Source organism: Spermophilus citellus (genome assembly GCF_964194105.1).
Source record: "Spermophilus citellus genome assembly, chromosome: 1".
NCBI classification, from domain to species: Eukaryota; Metazoa; Chordata; class Mammalia; order Rodentia; family Sciuridae; genus Spermophilus; species Spermophilus citellus.
Genome location: NC_138182.1, coordinates 119,738,481 through 119,754,847, shown reverse-complemented (window position 1 = coordinate 119,754,847; position 16,367 = coordinate 119,738,481). Strand labels below are relative to the sequence as shown.

The following is a 16,367-nucleotide window of genomic DNA, read 5'->3' as shown; positions in this document are numbered from 1 at the left end:
ATTTGGTGGCAGAACTTCACAGGCAGGAAGAGATTTCTGGGGGTGGACAGAGGCTGCTGCTTCTCAGGCCCACCCAGGCCCTGCCTTAGCCTCCAGCCTCCCTGCTCCCTCTCACTCACAGGGAGGCTAGCAGGCCCTGGGTCCTCCTGGGGTCAGCTGAAGGCTCTACCTCTGCTATGAACTGGACATTTGGGACCCTCTGGCCTCTGTCCCTTCCCTCTGGTGGTGGTCGGTCTGTGCCATGTGCTGAGCCTCTCATGTGCTCACTGTGGCTGCTCTTATGTCTCTTCCCTCCCCTCCTCCTCCCCAGGAGGCCCACCAGGACCTCTTCCTGCCCAGGTCTGGAGGAGCATCCCTAAGTAAGGAAATGCAGGGTCCAGCACACAGCCCCATGCCTGGTGCCCTGCTTGGCCTTCCCCTGGACCTCTAAACAGTGGACACTGAGGAAATATGCCCCCATGGGCTATCTCCCCTTCCTTTTCACCAACCCCGACTAAGTCGGGTGAGGACCACAGTGTGTGTGGGGGTGTGGTGCAGGTGACAGCACGGTTGTGCTGTGTGCTGGGCTCCTAGGGTTGCAGGGCCATAGCTCTTGGGTGAAGGTTGGTCCCTCATCAGTAAGTGCCAGCTCTCATGGTGTGGTATTGTTGGGGCTGGGGGACCTGGGAGGGAGTCCTGGCCTTGGTCCTGAGCTGGCTGTGCCTGGCAGCTTCCTCAGTCCTTGGACAGCCATGGTGATGGCCACTGTCCAGGAGGACTTGAAATGATGGAGAGTTCCATCCATGCCCTGGCCAGGGCAGTGGCCTTTTCCATGGGCTGCTGAGCACTGGAGATGTGGCTCTGAGAAAGGGGACGCTCATTTGACCTGACCTCAGGAGTTGGCTCAGTAGCCAGCGTGGCATGCGGCTACCATGAGAGGGCCAGCGAGGTGAGGGGGGGGGGGGGGGCTTGCTCTGTGTGAATGATGGGCCAGGGGAAACTCTAGAGCTCTGACTTGGGATCCTAGTGACGACAGCTGAACTTAGCCATCCTCCAGGCTCTCATCAGACACTTGCAGGAACAAACACAAGGTGCAGAGGGTCGAGTGACACAAGATGCAGAGTGCTGGAGCCTCCACTTCAGTCCTAAGGTCACAGGCGCCCAGGTGCTGACTCAGTACTGCCATCTGGTGGATGGTAGGTGGAGTGACGGTGAGGGGCCAGGCTGCATCCCAGCTCTGACACCACTCAGGTGTGACCCCTTAGTGTGAGAGCATTGTTTTCCAGGTCCCCAGGTGCTAGTAATAGTGGCTGCCTGCTGGGTGCGGGGAGTGAATTACCCAGAGTCCTATGTTGAAGGGCTTGGGATAGAGTGGCTGCTCATCTGCATCAGGGTGGCAGTGGCAGCCTCAGGAAAGCTCCAGGGGTAAGCATGGATGCAAGGAGACACTGGCTCTGGGAGGGTGGGGACACGGGACTCCAGCACAGCTCTTCTCCGTGGTACTTGCTGCAGTTTGGGTCCTCAAAGTCCCCTGGAGTCCCATGTACTGAAGGCTTGGTTGCCAGTCTGGAGACCCAGGTGGGGGAGCCTGTGGGAGCCAGGGCTGGTGGGCAGAAGGTAGGTCATGGGGGTAGCCCTCAAAGGAGATGTTGGACCTGAGCTCCTCCTGACTTTCCTTTGTGCTTCCTGCCTACCTTGAGGGGAACAAACCTCCTGTGTCACACACTTCTGCCATGATGTCCTGTGCCACCACAAGCCCAAAGCAACAGGTCCAAGTGACCGTGGACTGAAACCTGTGAAACCATGAGCCAAAATAAACCTTTCCTACTCATAAGTTGATTCTCTCAGGTATTTTGTCACAGTGGTGGAAACTAACTGACACAGATCTTATCCTCATTGGGACTGGAAACTGGCTTATGTTTCCCCTTTTGGACCTGAAGTGGCTCCACAGGATGGGCCCAGGCTTTTCATTCTGCACGTAGATGCTTCTGCAGGATTCGTGCTATGCCCTTGTTTTCTGAATCTTGAAATCCTGGAGAGGCATCTGCACTGAAAGCGTGGACTCTAAGTCACAGCTGTGTGCTCCTGGAACAGGACTCTGATTCTTTCTGTCACAAATATGGAGCACGTATGGGACTTGTTAGAGCATGATAAAAACCTCTTGGGGATGACAGAAATTTCTCCAAGCCCCTGGGTCGGCTCTCTTTGTGTCCTTCAGGCTTCACCCCTGGTGGCCCACCCTTGGGAAAGGTCAGCATCAGCACCATGAAAGTCGCCCTCACGGCTGCCATCTTCGCAGCTCTTGTAACTGCCATTGCAGGTGAGAGGACCGCAAGGCTTCTTTGGGGAAGAAGGCCCTTCATCTGTTTGGCCTGGACCTTCTTGGTCTTTTACTCAGGGGACCTCTCACACAGCCTCTGGTGTCAAAGTGTGGTCAGTGGAGAGCAGGGGACCTGTCCTTGTACCCTGCATTCCAAAGGGCCCCTCTGTGTCATCGATTAAGTTGGGGCTTCCTTTTGGGGAACAGTGGGGAAAAACTAATGGGTGTGTCTCCAGCTCACAGTAGCAGGTGTGGGGGTACTCACAGGGCAGGGCCGCCAGCCCATCTACATCCTCTACTGTGCCCAGAGTATACTCTATCCATGTCTACTGAATTTTGACTGACGTTGGATACTTTGTGTCCCCAGAATCCCTGAGTTGTGTGCAGTGTAGCTCGTGGTCAGGATCCTGTGCCAATGAGAACGCCACACAGTGTGCTTCAGAAGCTGACACCAGCTGCGTGAGTTCCTCGGCCAACTTCTCTCTAGGTGAGCAGCTGGTCCTTCCGTGTGGCCCTCAGCTCTGGGGCTTGCTCGGGGCTGGAGCTGAAGAGGAAGAAGGACATCCCAGGTGGGGCTGGGAGAGCAGGGAGACAGGGTCGAGGTGGCTTCAGGGCAGGCAGCACGTGGCTGAGCTGGGCAGCAGTCAGATGGGAACACAGGGCCCAGCCAGCACAGATAAGCCTGCATGTCACAGAGAGGCCACTGTGGCGGGGGGCGGGGGACTCCCTCCAGGCCACAGCAGTGTGTGCAGAGAGAGGCAATTAGTCACACAAGGAGGCAGACGGCTTGCCCCGGATGCATGCAGCTCCCACAACCCTATCTTCTCTTGGTTTCCTTCTCTTCTAACAAACACCCCTCCCTCAGGCCTTGCTCAGCAGGCACCTTGACTGTTGTTCCCCCCTCAGAGCAATGGAGGACGGGAGAGCCCTCGCACCTGCCCCATGTCAGTAGCTGTCAGCCTCCCTGTGCCTTGCCACTACTGTATTCTGAAATGTGTACGTGTGTGTGACATGTATCTCTGTGACCGAAAGCTATCTGTCACCTGCCATTTCCCTCATGAGTATCCCACTGTCCATCCCTGATAAGACTTGTAAGCTATGATTGCTGTATCATAATCACACCAAGAGATTAGCTGTGATCCCTTAATCTCCTCCAACCCCGAGCCTGCTACAGTTTCTCAGCTGTCTCAGAGATGCCATGTGTGGTGAGCTGGCGTTAGAACGAGGACCCCCAGCCCACACTGAGATCCTCCCTCAGACCTGTTCCGTGGGTCTTGCTTTATAACGCTCTCCTCAGTTTTGTTAGGTCCCCTCAGTTGTTGGGGGGAAGGGCCTGCTCCCTGGGGCTGTCCCGTGTTCTGTCTGTGGTGAGGACTTCCCCGTGGTGACCTTCAGCTTGTCTTCCAGTTCCTGGTATCCCTGTGCCCTGCCTGCTGCTGTCCAGAGGCCCCGTCCTCAACCCGGGGACTGTTCATGTCAGCAGGGTCCTGCATGCTGCCTGCAGGTGGCTGAGGAGGCTCTGGGCACTGGTGATATGGCTAGTGTGGCTAAGTGCTTAATTGTGAACAGTACTTAAAATTGTAATTAATCTAGATTCACCATCAGTCCTGCATGGAGCCAGGGCTGCCTTGTTGGACAGCTGTGGTCAGAGGCCGCTGGACTCAATTCAGGTTCTGAGCAGGGACACAGGCTGTGTTCTGGTGTCCGGCTCCCAAGCCCACCACATCTGCTTCCTGGGCTTTACGGAGGTTGGGATTGACAGGTGGCCCTGGGTTACTAGCACCCCCTACCTCCAGGCCTCTCTCAGCCTCTGCCTGTGTTCAGCTGGCCTCTCTGGGGCTCCTGGTCGGTCAGGGTGGTGCCTGAGGGGAGCCTCCAGACCTCTAGATGCACTGAGCTGGGATAGCGGCTTGTGCTTCTGCAGTGGCTATTGGGAGCCTCGCTGGAGCCTCTGGGCCCTGGTGATGGCCGTGCTTGCCTCTGTGCAGGAGAATTCCTCAGGCTGTACCAGGACATGTCCTGCTCAGGACAGAACTGCATGCAGGAGCTGGACCCCTTCACCGTCCACGTGGCTTCTGGAGAGCATGTCCACTTCGCCAGCCAGTGCTGCCAAGGACAGCCCTGCGGAAATGCCAGCCATGTCCTGGGTGTGTACTGGCCTGGGCTGCTGCCCACCTTCTATTCCTGCCCTCTGTGCCCACGCCCCTTCCCCTGGGGTGGGACCTCAAGTCCCAACACTTCCTGCATCCCTTGGTGACGTTCCCTTCTGACGTACAACAATTACGTGAGGAACCAGTGTGACGAACTGGCCCTGCTACCATGCTGTCCCCCCTCAGTAAGGACAGGTGCTGGGAGTACCCTGATGTGCAAAGGGGCAGTGGACATTCCTCAGTAGTTCTCAAACTCAGGGTCTCAGGTCTTCTGTGAAGACACTAAGGATCCCAGACGGCTTTTATTTATTTATATTTTATTTATTTACATATTTCTCTCTCTTAGAAGTCAAAGCTAAGAAAATACGGAAATCATGTACAATTCACTAAAAAAATAATCAGACAACAACACAAGTATGGTTTTAGGTAGAAATACTACATTTTACAAAACGAAACCATTTTGCGGGTGGAGTGGTGTCCCTGGGTGTCCTGCAGAGCCCTATGTTCCTGGGGCAGCTGGCTTGGCCGCCTGCTCCAGCTGCTAGTCTGCTGCATTACTCCCCCCCATGGGCTCTGGAAACCCTGTGAGGCTCGGAGGTGCCCTCACGCAGCCTGCATCTACAGACCCAGGGACCCGCGGACCCCAGTTTGAGCACTGCTGACCTAAACAAAGGCCTTCCTATGAAGAGACAAAAATGTGGCCCCGAGGCAAGGTTCATGGCCACATCACAGAGCCAGTGAGCTCAGAGCAGGGCTGGTCTCTGCACATCCTTTCCCTCTTATCAGGATGATGAATCAGGGCCTGCTCCTGTGTCCAGGGCGAGGCTTGACCTCAGACACCTGCTGGCCAGGCTCAGTGCACTTGGCTAGTGTTGCTCTTGGTTGTCGGTGCCACCTTCCTCTTCTCAGTCTATCCCCTGGGTCCTAAAGCCGGTGGCCTGCCAGTGCAGATGCGTGAGGGCATGGAGTATGGACACTGCTGAGACCTGTGTCTGGGTCGGGTACTGAGGCCAGGATCGGGGGCTGCTTATTCTCGTGTGGGTCCCTTCCCCCAGGGCAGGGACACTTTCCATGTGGTCACAGGTCCTTACTAATGGTTCTCTGCCCAGTCCCTGCCCCAGATGATGGGTCCAGCAACACCATGTGCCCTGCTTGCTACGGACTCAACACGACTTCCTGCAGCGAGAAGACCCACAGGTGTAGTTGGGGACAGCAGTGTGTCCAGATAGAGGTGGACTTTACGAATGGTACGTCTTGGAGTCCAAGCTCCTCCGTGGGCTTGAGCTGAGAGCACATCAGGCCTTGGGTCACCATCCACATAGGGACTGGGGAGTGGGATGCCTCACGTGGAGCCTGCTGGGGCGCTGAGCCCTCTGTGGTTTCTGCCATCAGAGCCCAGAGCTCCTTCTCCTGTGCCCCCCTCAGGCCCTGTCCTCCTGTGACTGTGGTCCAGCCAGGCTCATGAATGGCAGCAGGAAACTCCTCACGTTGCTTCTCTTCCTGGTTGCCGTTGGTCTGTGGTGTGGACGGGGCCACTTTTCTTCCTCTAAATCCTGCACTTCTCCACTCCACTGTAGGGTGTCAGGGCACCAACAGCTGAGTATAATTTGACTTCACTTTTTGCCAAATGTCATTTCCAATGCTTGACTGTGATCATGGATTTTTGGCTGGGGTCGAACACCAGACTTATCCTGAGTTTCTTTGTGCTTCTTGTTTCAAATAGAATTTACCTTTTAGAAAACGTTTAGTCACAGCAACATTCAGAGAAGACAGACATTTCCCATCTACCCCACATGGCCCCCCACTGTCACCTTCCCACAGAGGGCATGCTCCTTACCAGGGATCAACTTGCACTGGCACATCCTTGTTCCCAATGTCTATAGTGGACATCAGGAGTTTCTCTGAGTATGGACGATGCTGGGGTTTGAACAGGGGTGAATTGACATGTCCATGACCCCACTGCAGTGAGGACAGAGCATTTTCTCTATGTCCCTGGGTCCCAGCCCTGAGACCTCCATCCTTCCCCAGGAGACCATGGTGACTGCCGACCTCTGCTGTCCCTGAAGGTTTCCTTCCCTAGAATGTCCTGTGGCTGGCCACACAGCACGGGGTCTTCTCAGAAGGGCTTTGTTTTCATAGTAGGAGCATTTCAGGCTCTTTTGCTTTGTTTTGGGGCTGCTGTTGACCCCAGGGCCTCACATGTGCTGAAAACACACTCTGCATGGACCTGCAGCCCAGCCAAGGCTCTTTCCCCACCCGTGACTGGGGGGATCTGCGCTGCTCTGTTGTGATTCTCCAGCTGGGTCTGGGCAGAGGCTGCAGGGGAAGAACTGTTCCACTGGGGCCCCCAGGGCGTGACTGAAGTCCAGGCCAGCCAGCGTGACCAGGCCCTTATGAACGGAGCTTTTCTTGCTTGCTTGTCCTGTTCAAGAACATGGTTTTTAAAACTCTAGAGTCTTCCTAGCTCATTTTAATACCCACTCCAGCACGATCCTCGTTGTAAAACAACCATGGGTTGCTTTCCACACTGGCCTTGGAAGGTTCCCTACTTTTCAGAGAAAGTCAAGAGTCAGCCTTGCTCCCACGCTGTGGCCCTGCTCTGATAAGAAGCAAGTGCAGCCCCTCCACTTCCCTGAGATCCTCCATCCTGAGAGCTGCTCTTCTCCCAGGGTGTGGAGTTGTAGGTGACGGATCAACAGGGCCACATCGTAATTGTTCAGTAAAAGGTAGCACTACTGTGGCCACATCTTATATGCAAATATCCTTGACCTTATTTCTGGAATCTAAATCTCCAACATGGAAAAAGCAATGAGAGCCCTCAGGTTTAGAGTGGAGATGCCACAATCTCCCTACATCCCTTCTATTGCCTTTTCTCTTTTTTTTCCTCAGGGAAACCTCAGGCAGCGAGAGTCAGATCCAGAGAAGGGGGGAGTGAAAGCAAACCCTGGAAGGGAGGGGAGCTCATGGGACCTTGGGAGTCTGAGTCTGAGCTCTGGCCCTGATGTTGAGGCGGGCTCAGGACAGCTCTCACAGCCTCAGGGTCCTCAGGGTAGGCGGAGGAGGGGTCTAGGCCCCTGAGGTTCACCATTCCTGTTCCCTTTCTCTTTCTGCCCTTGACTCTGACTCCTCCCTGCTGCGTGGGGTCAGGGGCAGACCAGCTGCAGGTCGAAGCTGCCAGCAGCACACAGGAGTCAAGAGCAGGGCAGATGCAGGGAGTGGAGGGGTGGTGGACCTGACCGTCCCTTTGCCTCACAGGCCTCGAAGTTCAGCACCTCCTGCTGAAAGGCTGTTCCGACATCAGTAACTCCACCTGTCAGCTCCTGGGCACTGCCAACCAGACAGTTGGGGGAGTCGTCTTCCGACAGGTCCAGTGTTCACAAGCCTCCTTAGTCCCCAATACCAGCGGCAGCTTCAAAGCCTCCCTCAGCTCCTGGGTCCTTGGTAGCCTCCTCTTGCTGGGGCTGCTGCTCTGAGGTCCTGGGCCTCTGCCTCACTTGGGGACACCTACCCTTCCGTTCTCCTCCCTCTTCCTTTAGCTTAAGTCATAGGGCCTCTGGGTAATGCCAAGGGCCACGATGACCTCATGATTAAAGCTTTAGTTTATCATCTGCCAAATCCGTCCTGATGCATTATGGGCTGGGGTTGGTTTGAGCACCACTTCCCGCCTCTGAGCTGGAAGCAGAGCTTGCTGTTGAAGTAGGTGCATGTTTGTCTCAGGACCTGGAGTGAAGTGGCACCCCCGTTTCTCCACAGAAAAGTCTTAACTGAGCCTCTCCAGAAATCTTCACCACGGCTGATTTTAGGACTGTCAGCAAAAGAGTCTCCGGGAGAGTCCAATGTAGATAAACTTCCTATTTTCATGTCGCCCTGTTTACTTGGCCACTGGCCGAGAAGATACCAGCACTCCAGGTATTATACTGGATACGTTTTTCACAAACATATCCAGTATAGTACTTTGAAGAAATGTGCAACAAGGCCTCTGGCCTTGAGCTGGGCTTCACAGAGATGTCTACATTTTTAAGATATATTACCAACTGGGCTACATGGTAACAGCTGGCAGGGGGAGGAAAGAAAGGGGAGAAGAAGCTCTCCCCTTCTCAGGTGTTGTCCTTGAAGAATTAACTTGCCCAGAACAATGAAAGAAAAAGATGCTTTTATGTGAACTTCTGCAGACTGTGAGCTTCTGAGCCCCTTCCCTTACATGCTGGGTATAAAACTCTGAAACTCCCCGAACTCGGGGTTCAGGGATTGACTGAACCCTCTGAACCTGGCTGCAGCCAAATAAAACTGTTTCCTGCTGTCTTCGGTGCCTTGCATCGTTTGTCCCTACAACAGGAGGGTGTCCGTGCTCTTGGTCCATCTTGCTTCTGAGAAGTTGGTCCTTCATCTCTGCTGGTATCTTCCACTTGCTGCCTTGGGCCTCCCGTGTCCCACATGACACTGTCCCCATGCTCACAACTAGGTGCCCCTCTGATTCCCACAATGCCCCATGTTGACACAGCAGTTAAAACAGCTGACATCTGGCTCTTCCAGAACTGTCCAGGCTGTGGTCACCATGGGGGCCAAAGAGGACTGCTGAAGACCAGAGCTCTCCCCTGGGCAAGCCTCCCCTGGTGGGGACATGATCAGGTGTTGACGTTCCTTGTCTGGCTCAGTGCCTGTACCCTTGTGCAGAACAAATGTGGCAACAGAGCCCCAGTCCCTTTCCTCAGGGGACTTGCAGTCAACACAAGGATGTCAACTGTGTCAGAGACCCAGGGAGGAGAAGGCCCTGCAATCCAGGACATGATCATGTTCAGGTTTAGAAAGTAAGGTGGCCTGGAGTGGCCTTGGGTGGAGCGTTGCTGTATAAAGAGTTTAAATGTGCAGATCTGTGTAGTTCCCTACTGTCTGGATTGCTGACCACGCATCAGCAACAGAGTCCCCTCCAAGGCCCTCTGATGGTGCTGCACCTCCACATGCACGCTCACTCCCTTCCACCTTTATTTTGAAATACTTTCCTACTTACTGGAAAGTTGCAAAAGCAGCACAGAGCTGCAGTCTCCCTGCCCCGGCCTCCCCTGGAGTTCACTCTTAGGAACCAGAAACAGTTCCAGAAACTTGCACCAGGAGCAGGGCAGCAGGACATGGTGCTGTTGGCTGACAGGCTGCCTTTCTGAGTCAGCAGTTGTCCCTACTGCCCTCTGTGGAATGTGCCCTGCTGAGAGCCCCCTGCTGGGATTAGCTGTTCTGGACCCTTGTAGGTGACAGCAGGTGGCGCCTGCTGCTGGGTGTTGGCTCTTTCCCCCTCACAGTGGTGTTCTTGAGATCTCTCCTGTTGGTACCTGCACCAGAGGCTCATCCATGGATCCCACCTCTTTGTGTTGTGGTTTCTAACACATTTGTGACTTTCAACCAAGTGCAGCACACTTGGTGCCTGGCAGAGTGGCACTCACCTGTAATCTGAGGCTCAGGAGGCTGAGGCCGTAGGACTGCAAGTTTGAGGCCAGCCTCAGCAACATAGCAACACCCTATCTCAAAATGGAAAATAAAGGGTCAGTGGTGAAGCATCCCTGGGTTCAATCCCCAGTAAAAAATAAATAAATAAAAGAGTCAGCCCAGGTGGGTCTTTGCTGTTCTGTGTGGATTTCCTCTGGGGCAGCTCTGCTGGACATGGCAACTCAAGGTCAGGGTCTGCATGTGCACCCTGTCTCCCTCTGTGCATCTGAAGCCCCCACCCTGCCGTCTTTCCTGTGGCCAGTTGTCTGGTGCATTCACAGGGCCACTGCCTGCCCAGTGACTCCAGAACACCCAGGTGACAGTGCCAGATGGAATGTTCTGCTGGAGCCCCCCTTTAGGTGGCTTTGCCTGGCACCTGGCACAGCAGCCTCTGGCTGAGCACTGAACCTCAGGCGGCTTCGCCATCTGCTTTCCACCCCTGAAAAGCTCCAGGCACTGCTGTGGCAGATGGAGAGCAGGAGGAGCCAAGGCTGGAGGCCCACCTGAGTCTCCCCTGCATATCTGAGGCCTTTCTGTGTGCTCGGAGGCCCAGGAGCTCTGGAGCTGATGGAGAGCATCCCACAGAGGGAGCCCTGCCTCTCAGGCTCTGCAGGCAGTGACACACAGCAGCAGGAGAGGAAGCCCCTAACATGACACTGTCCAAGGGCCTGAGGCCAGGGGCCACCAAGGGGGAAGGAAGGTGAGGGCCTCCTGGGGTGGAGGGTGTCAGGAGGGGTCACCTGTTCAGGTGACAGTCACCAGCAGCAGGATGGGCTGCTCATTAGGAGCTGTGGCCTGGAAACTACAAGGCCTTCCCAGTGGCCAACAGCTGCTGGTCGAGGTTCCTGAGGTAGGCTAACCAAGCCGTCTCCAAGTAAAGGTTTGAGTCTGGTGATGGTGGCTTTGAGCTACTAGTCTCAGCCTGTGGGAAGAAATGAAGCAGCTGGGCCACACACAGAGGCCCTGTTGGCTGGTCTGGGGAACACCCTGCTCCTTGGGTGGTCCCACCTGGCCTGTGCCCAAGGAGATCCACAGGATACAGCCTTCACCTCCTGCAGAGACATTTTGCTTCCAGGGCTGGTGAAGGTGGAGGAAGTAGAACTGAGGTAGGAAATAGGCAGGGCATGGAGGGCAGGCCCTTGGATTCTTGGTTTCGTGGGCAGTGACTTGGGGAACTGATGCAGGGATATACAGTAGGAAGCAGGGGCTCTGCTGGGAGCCCTTGCAGTGCACTCCACCCATGGCCTCTGGGAGGCTTCTGCCTCTGTGGGCCTTAGCAACAGGTCGGGTCTCCTCAGTGGGTCGGTCTGCAGTGGGTACCTCAGGGCCAGCTGTGCAGAGGGAGCAGCAGCATCCCTACTGCCTCCTGCCCTGCCCCGTGTCCCCTTCCAGCCCACCTGGTGCTTTCCAAGGAGTACACGGGGCCTGCTGTGTGCAGTGTTGGACACCCCGATGCCAGCCTCACGTTTCATCACGTCCCTCTGGTTGGGTCCTCATTGTAGGATGGAGGTCAGGGCAGAACTCTCCTGAGGCCCTGTGTTGAGAACTGACAGGGTTAGTATGCAGAAGTATTTAGAATGTAGTGGTGCTCAATTAAGACTAGCTAAGGAGATTATCATTGTTAACCTGCCAACTCCTTCTTCTCCCAAGTAGGACATTAAAGGTCACACTCCTCTGTCCACTCCACCATTTGTCTTCTCAGACCTCCTGCCTGCCCGTGTCTCCTGCAGCCCATTCTGCACAGAGCAACTACAGCTGCCCACAACCCCGGTGGCCAGGGCACACACACCTTCAAAACCTCCCAGAGGCTTGAAGTAGACTTGGCAGCGCTTTCCGTGGCCCATGGGGTCCTGCAGGATGGAAACAGGCCAGCGCTCTGCCCCTTGATGCCTGGCTCCTTGGCAGCTCCTGAGCTCGGCTGCATTCTCGGGTCCTCTGTGCTCTGTACAAGGGTCTTCCCTGGGCCTGGACTTTGAGATCATCACACTGTGGATCCTGCAGGCTGTCTCAAATTCACCCTTTTCGAAGACCTTTGGGTCCCCTCATCATTCCCTGAGACTGGGACTCTGGGCCTTGCCCTGGGTGGCCTGAGGGGGGCCCTACATGTTGGTGCTCTGTCTCTGGACCCACTGATGGCCAGAAGGACAAGTAGGGAGACATGGACACCTGGGGAAGGAAAATGCATCTTAGTGACAACCCTCAAGGTGAAGCCCAGGCTTGAAACAGTAGGTGTCCAGGAGCCAGGCCCAGGGCTTGGGTGGACATTCTGGCTCACACCTGCAGGAAACTTCAGACACTGTCGCCACAGGGGACACTTCTCTTCAAATGTTCGTTGCTTTCTAAAATTGTGCATTGTTTTAAGATATTTTAAGTATAAGTTGCTTTATTCAGGCATGTCTATATTTTTAAACTTTACAATTGAATAGTGAAAATTACAGGTAGAAAATAACGACCATGAACTCTCTTGACATTTCCGTGTCAGCCAGACACTTCTTCTCAGTTGGAACCCACGCAGTTCTGCATTGTCCTACAGACTCTGAGTGGCCTGGGCGTCCTGCCCCCCCATGAGCACCCCCCAGGAGCGTCTTCAGCCTTCCTTCCAGCCCAAGGTCTGCTCCTCCCCCACTGCTGAGCATGAAGGCTGCCTCTGCAAAGGTAAGCTGTCCTAAAGCCACGTGGCACAGGGGACTAACTCAAGAGGTGACCTGACCACTACCTACCTGAAGACTGTGCTCTGGGAACCAGGGGTGCCCACCCATCCCAGCAGGCAGAGTTCCCCAATTGGCCAACCTGTCCCTGAAGGCACAGGCAGGATGTTGCTCATTGCTGCCCTCAGGATGCTCCTCCCCACTGGGTGGGGCTGCTTGTTCGGGTGCTGCCCTATTCATGAATCATTTCTTTACCCAGATAAACCCACTTAAAGTTAATCTTTCTAGACTTTTGCATTTAAAATGCCCACTCATTCTGCATGGGGAGGTGTTGCTTGCCCAGTGAATTCCGACAGGCTGGTGGCGGCATGCTGGGGAGGCACTTCTTGCCCTGGTGGCAGTAGATCCTAGGCACTGATGGGTGCCTTGGTCTCGGCTCACCCTGCCTGGGGAGGCACCACACAAACCCAGCTCAGGAGCCTCTAACCCTGCCAGGAGCCTCACTCCTCCTGGGCTCCTGCTCTGTGGCTGAGCTCCACAGGCTCCAGGGCCTTGAGCCTCTGCCTGAGTCTCTGCTCTGGGTCACTTCTCCAGGCCTCCTGCTGCCTGTGCTGTCAGGAGGGCCTGCCTTCTGAAGCATGGCCATGGCTTGGCTCCTGTGGCCCTTCAGTGACCTGGGTGACAGCCACTCAGAGCTGTGAGAAAGAGCCATGCACCAGCTCTCCCTGGTGGGATGCTCCTTGGTAGATTCTCCAAACAGAACCACTTAGATACAACACAGACATCTTTTTATTTGTTTATTTGAGCATTGTAGCTCCATGTAGTAGATGGGTTCTAATCATACGTGAAATGAATTAGTCTTCAGTCCCCATTCCTCCCCCTTTCCCTGTCCTCCTTGCCTCTTCTATTTTCCTTTTTACTGACCTTCCTTTCACTCCTTTATTTATTTTCAGTGGTATTTTTGCACATATATGAAGGTGAAGTTCCCTTTGTATAATGTGATTTTGTTAAACTCACTCTGCATCTTCTTCCCATTCCCGTTTCTCCTCCCTCCGTCTTCTTCTCCAATGTTTATTCCCCTGATCTTCCCCATATTTTCTCATATCTGACCCCCACCTTCTTTCCTTTATTTAGCTTTGGCTTCCACATAGGAGAGAAAACACTGGACCCTTGATTTTCAGAGTCTGGCTCATTTCTTTGAGCCTGATGGTCTCCATTCCCATTCATTTACTGGCAAACGTCACGATTTCATCCTTCTTCACCCCTCCCTTTGTCGATGGGCATCTGGGTAGAGTCCATAATTTGGCTATTGTGATTTATGTTTTTATAAACATTTTAAGTAGCTTGATTATTGTAGTCTCCTGATTGTGGTTATTTTTGATTAAATACCAAGGAATGAGATAGCTTTGTTATATGGGGGTTCCATTCTTAGTCTTTTGACAAATCTCCAAATTGCTTTCCAGAGTGGTAATACTAACTTTCAGTCCCACCAACCATTTAAGAGTATAACCCCCACACCTATGCACAGCATTTATTATCATTTTTGTTCTTGAAATTGACATTCTTACTGTAGTAAGAATGAAATCTTAGTGTACTTTTGATTTGCATTTCCCTGATTGCTAGAGATGTTGATTTTTTTTTTTTTTTTGATACTGAGTATTGAACTCAGGGGCACTCGATCACTGAGCCAAATCCCCAGCCCTATTTTATACTTCATTTAGAGACAGGATTTCACTGAGCTCTTTAATGCCTCACCATTGCTGAGGCTGGCTTTGAACTCATGATCCTCCTGCCTCAGCCTCCAGGATGTTGAATATTTTTTGATGTATTTGTTGGTCATTTGTGTTTCTTCTTTTGACAAATGTCCATTCAATTGTTTTGCCATTTATTGATTGTGTTATTGGCTTTTTTGGTGTTAAAGTTTTTGTGTTCTTTATATAATATGGATATTATTCTCCTATCTGAGCAGCAGCTGGAAAAGAATTTATCCCATTCTGTAGACTCTCTCTTCATGCTCTTAGTCATATCTTCTGCTAATTCAGAGGCTTTTAAATTTGATGTCATTTCACTTATTGTTTCCTGGTTTTTTTTCTTGAGCTTCAAGGGTCTTGCTGAGGACGTTGGTACTTGGCATTTATATAATTGAGTGTTTTTGTTTTTCCAGCAATTGCAAAGTTTTTGGTCTAATTTCTATGTCCTCAATACAATTTGATTTGGTATTTGTGCAGAGTGAGAGATTGGAATGTAATTTTATTCTTTGATATACGGATATCCATTTTTCCCAACACCATTTATTAAAAGACTATCTTTTCTCCCACACATATATTTTGGCACCTTTGTTAAGCATTAGATGGCTGTAAGCATGGGGGTTTGTTTCTGTGTCTTTTGTTCTATTCCACTGGTTTTCGTGTCTATTTTGATGCCAGCACCATGCTGGTTTTGCTACTAAAGCTCTGTAACATAATTTGAGATCTGGTAATGTGAGGTTGCCTGTGTTCTTCTTCCTCAGGATTGCTTTGGCTATTCTGGGTCTCTTATTCTTCCAAATGAATTAAAGGACTGTTGTTTCTAGTTCTGTGAAGAAAATCATTGGCGTTTTGATGGAGATTGCACTGAATTTGTGTATTGCTTTTGGTAATATGATTGTGTGTGTGTGTGTGTGTGTGGCCCTGGGTTCAATACCCAGGGCCTTGTGCATACCAGGAAAGCACTGTACCAACTGAGATATATCCAGCACCATATGATAATTCTGATAATATTAATTCTGTCTATCCAGGAACATGGGAGGTCTTTCCCTCTTCTAAGGTCTTTTTCAATTTTGTTCTTTGGTGTTCTATAGTTTTTATTGTAAGGGTCTTTCACCTCCTTGGTTAGATTAATTCCCAAGTATTTTATTTTTTCTTTAAGGTTATTGTCAATGGTTTGGTTTTCCTTATTTCTTGTCAGCAGAACCACTGGTGGAGCATAGGAAGGCTATTGCTTTACGAGTGTTGATCTGATATCCTCATACTTCACTAAATTTACTTATCAGCTCTAGGAGTCTTCTGGTGGAGTTTTGTTTCTTTTAGACAGAGGATCATGTTATCAGCAAACAGAGACAGTTTGACTTCCTTTTCTATTTGTATCCTTTTAATTTCCTTCTTTCTTTGGGGGGGGGGAGTTTCCTGGGGATTGAAACTCAAGAGCACTTGACCATTGAGCCACATCATCCCTAACCCTATTTTATTTAGAGACAGGGTCTTACTGAGTTGCTTAGCACCTCGCTTTTGCTGAGGCTGGCTTTGAACTTGCAATCCTCTTGCCTCAGCCTCCTGGGCTGCTGGGATTACAGGCATGTGCCACTGTGCTCAGCCTTTAATTTCCTTCTTTTGCCTGATTGCCTATAAATTCGAGTACTATATTGAATAGCAGTGGTAAGAGTGGACATCCTTGTCTTATTCCTGATTTTAGAGCAAATGCTTTCAATCTTTCTCCATTTGGTAAGGTATTTGCTTTGGGTTTATCATATATACCCTGTGTAATGCTGAGGTAAGTTCCTTCTTTCCTACATTTCTCCAGCATTTTTAACATGAATGGGTGCTGTATTTTATCAAAGGATTTTCCTGCATCTATTGAGGTGATCATATATTTCTTGTTCTTAATTGCACTTAAGTGGTGAATTATATTTATTAATTTGCATATGGTGAGTCCATCTTGCATCCTTAGCATGAAGTCCACTGGATCATGGTGTGTTATATTCTTGATGTGTTTTTGAAAGTGATTTGCTAATATTTTATTAAGGAATTTTGCATC

The 16,367-nt window shown here is 51.9% G+C and overlaps 1 protein-coding gene across 1 annotated transcript in view; it reads left to right on the top strand.

The window, feature by feature from the left end:
* LOC308650021 (uncharacterized protein) overlaps nucleotides 1–16,367 on the top strand; it is a gene marked incomplete at its 5' end in the record, with an annotated part of 74,863 nt that overhangs the window by 42,936 nt on the left and 15,560 nt on the right. Inside the window, 6 exons of the mRNA XM_081295945.1 lie at nucleotides 311–359; nucleotides 2,198–2,299; nucleotides 2,667–2,786; nucleotides 4,288–4,446; nucleotides 5,571–5,696; nucleotides 7,705–7,814. Of these exons, the coding sequence (XP_081152071.1) occupies nucleotides 311–359; nucleotides 2,198–2,299; nucleotides 2,667–2,786; nucleotides 4,288–4,446; nucleotides 5,571–5,696; nucleotides 7,705–7,814 (666 nt within the window). The remainder of the gene's footprint in view (nucleotides 1–310; nucleotides 360–2,197; nucleotides 2,300–2,666; nucleotides 2,787–4,287; nucleotides 4,447–5,570; nucleotides 5,697–7,704; nucleotides 7,815–16,367) is intronic.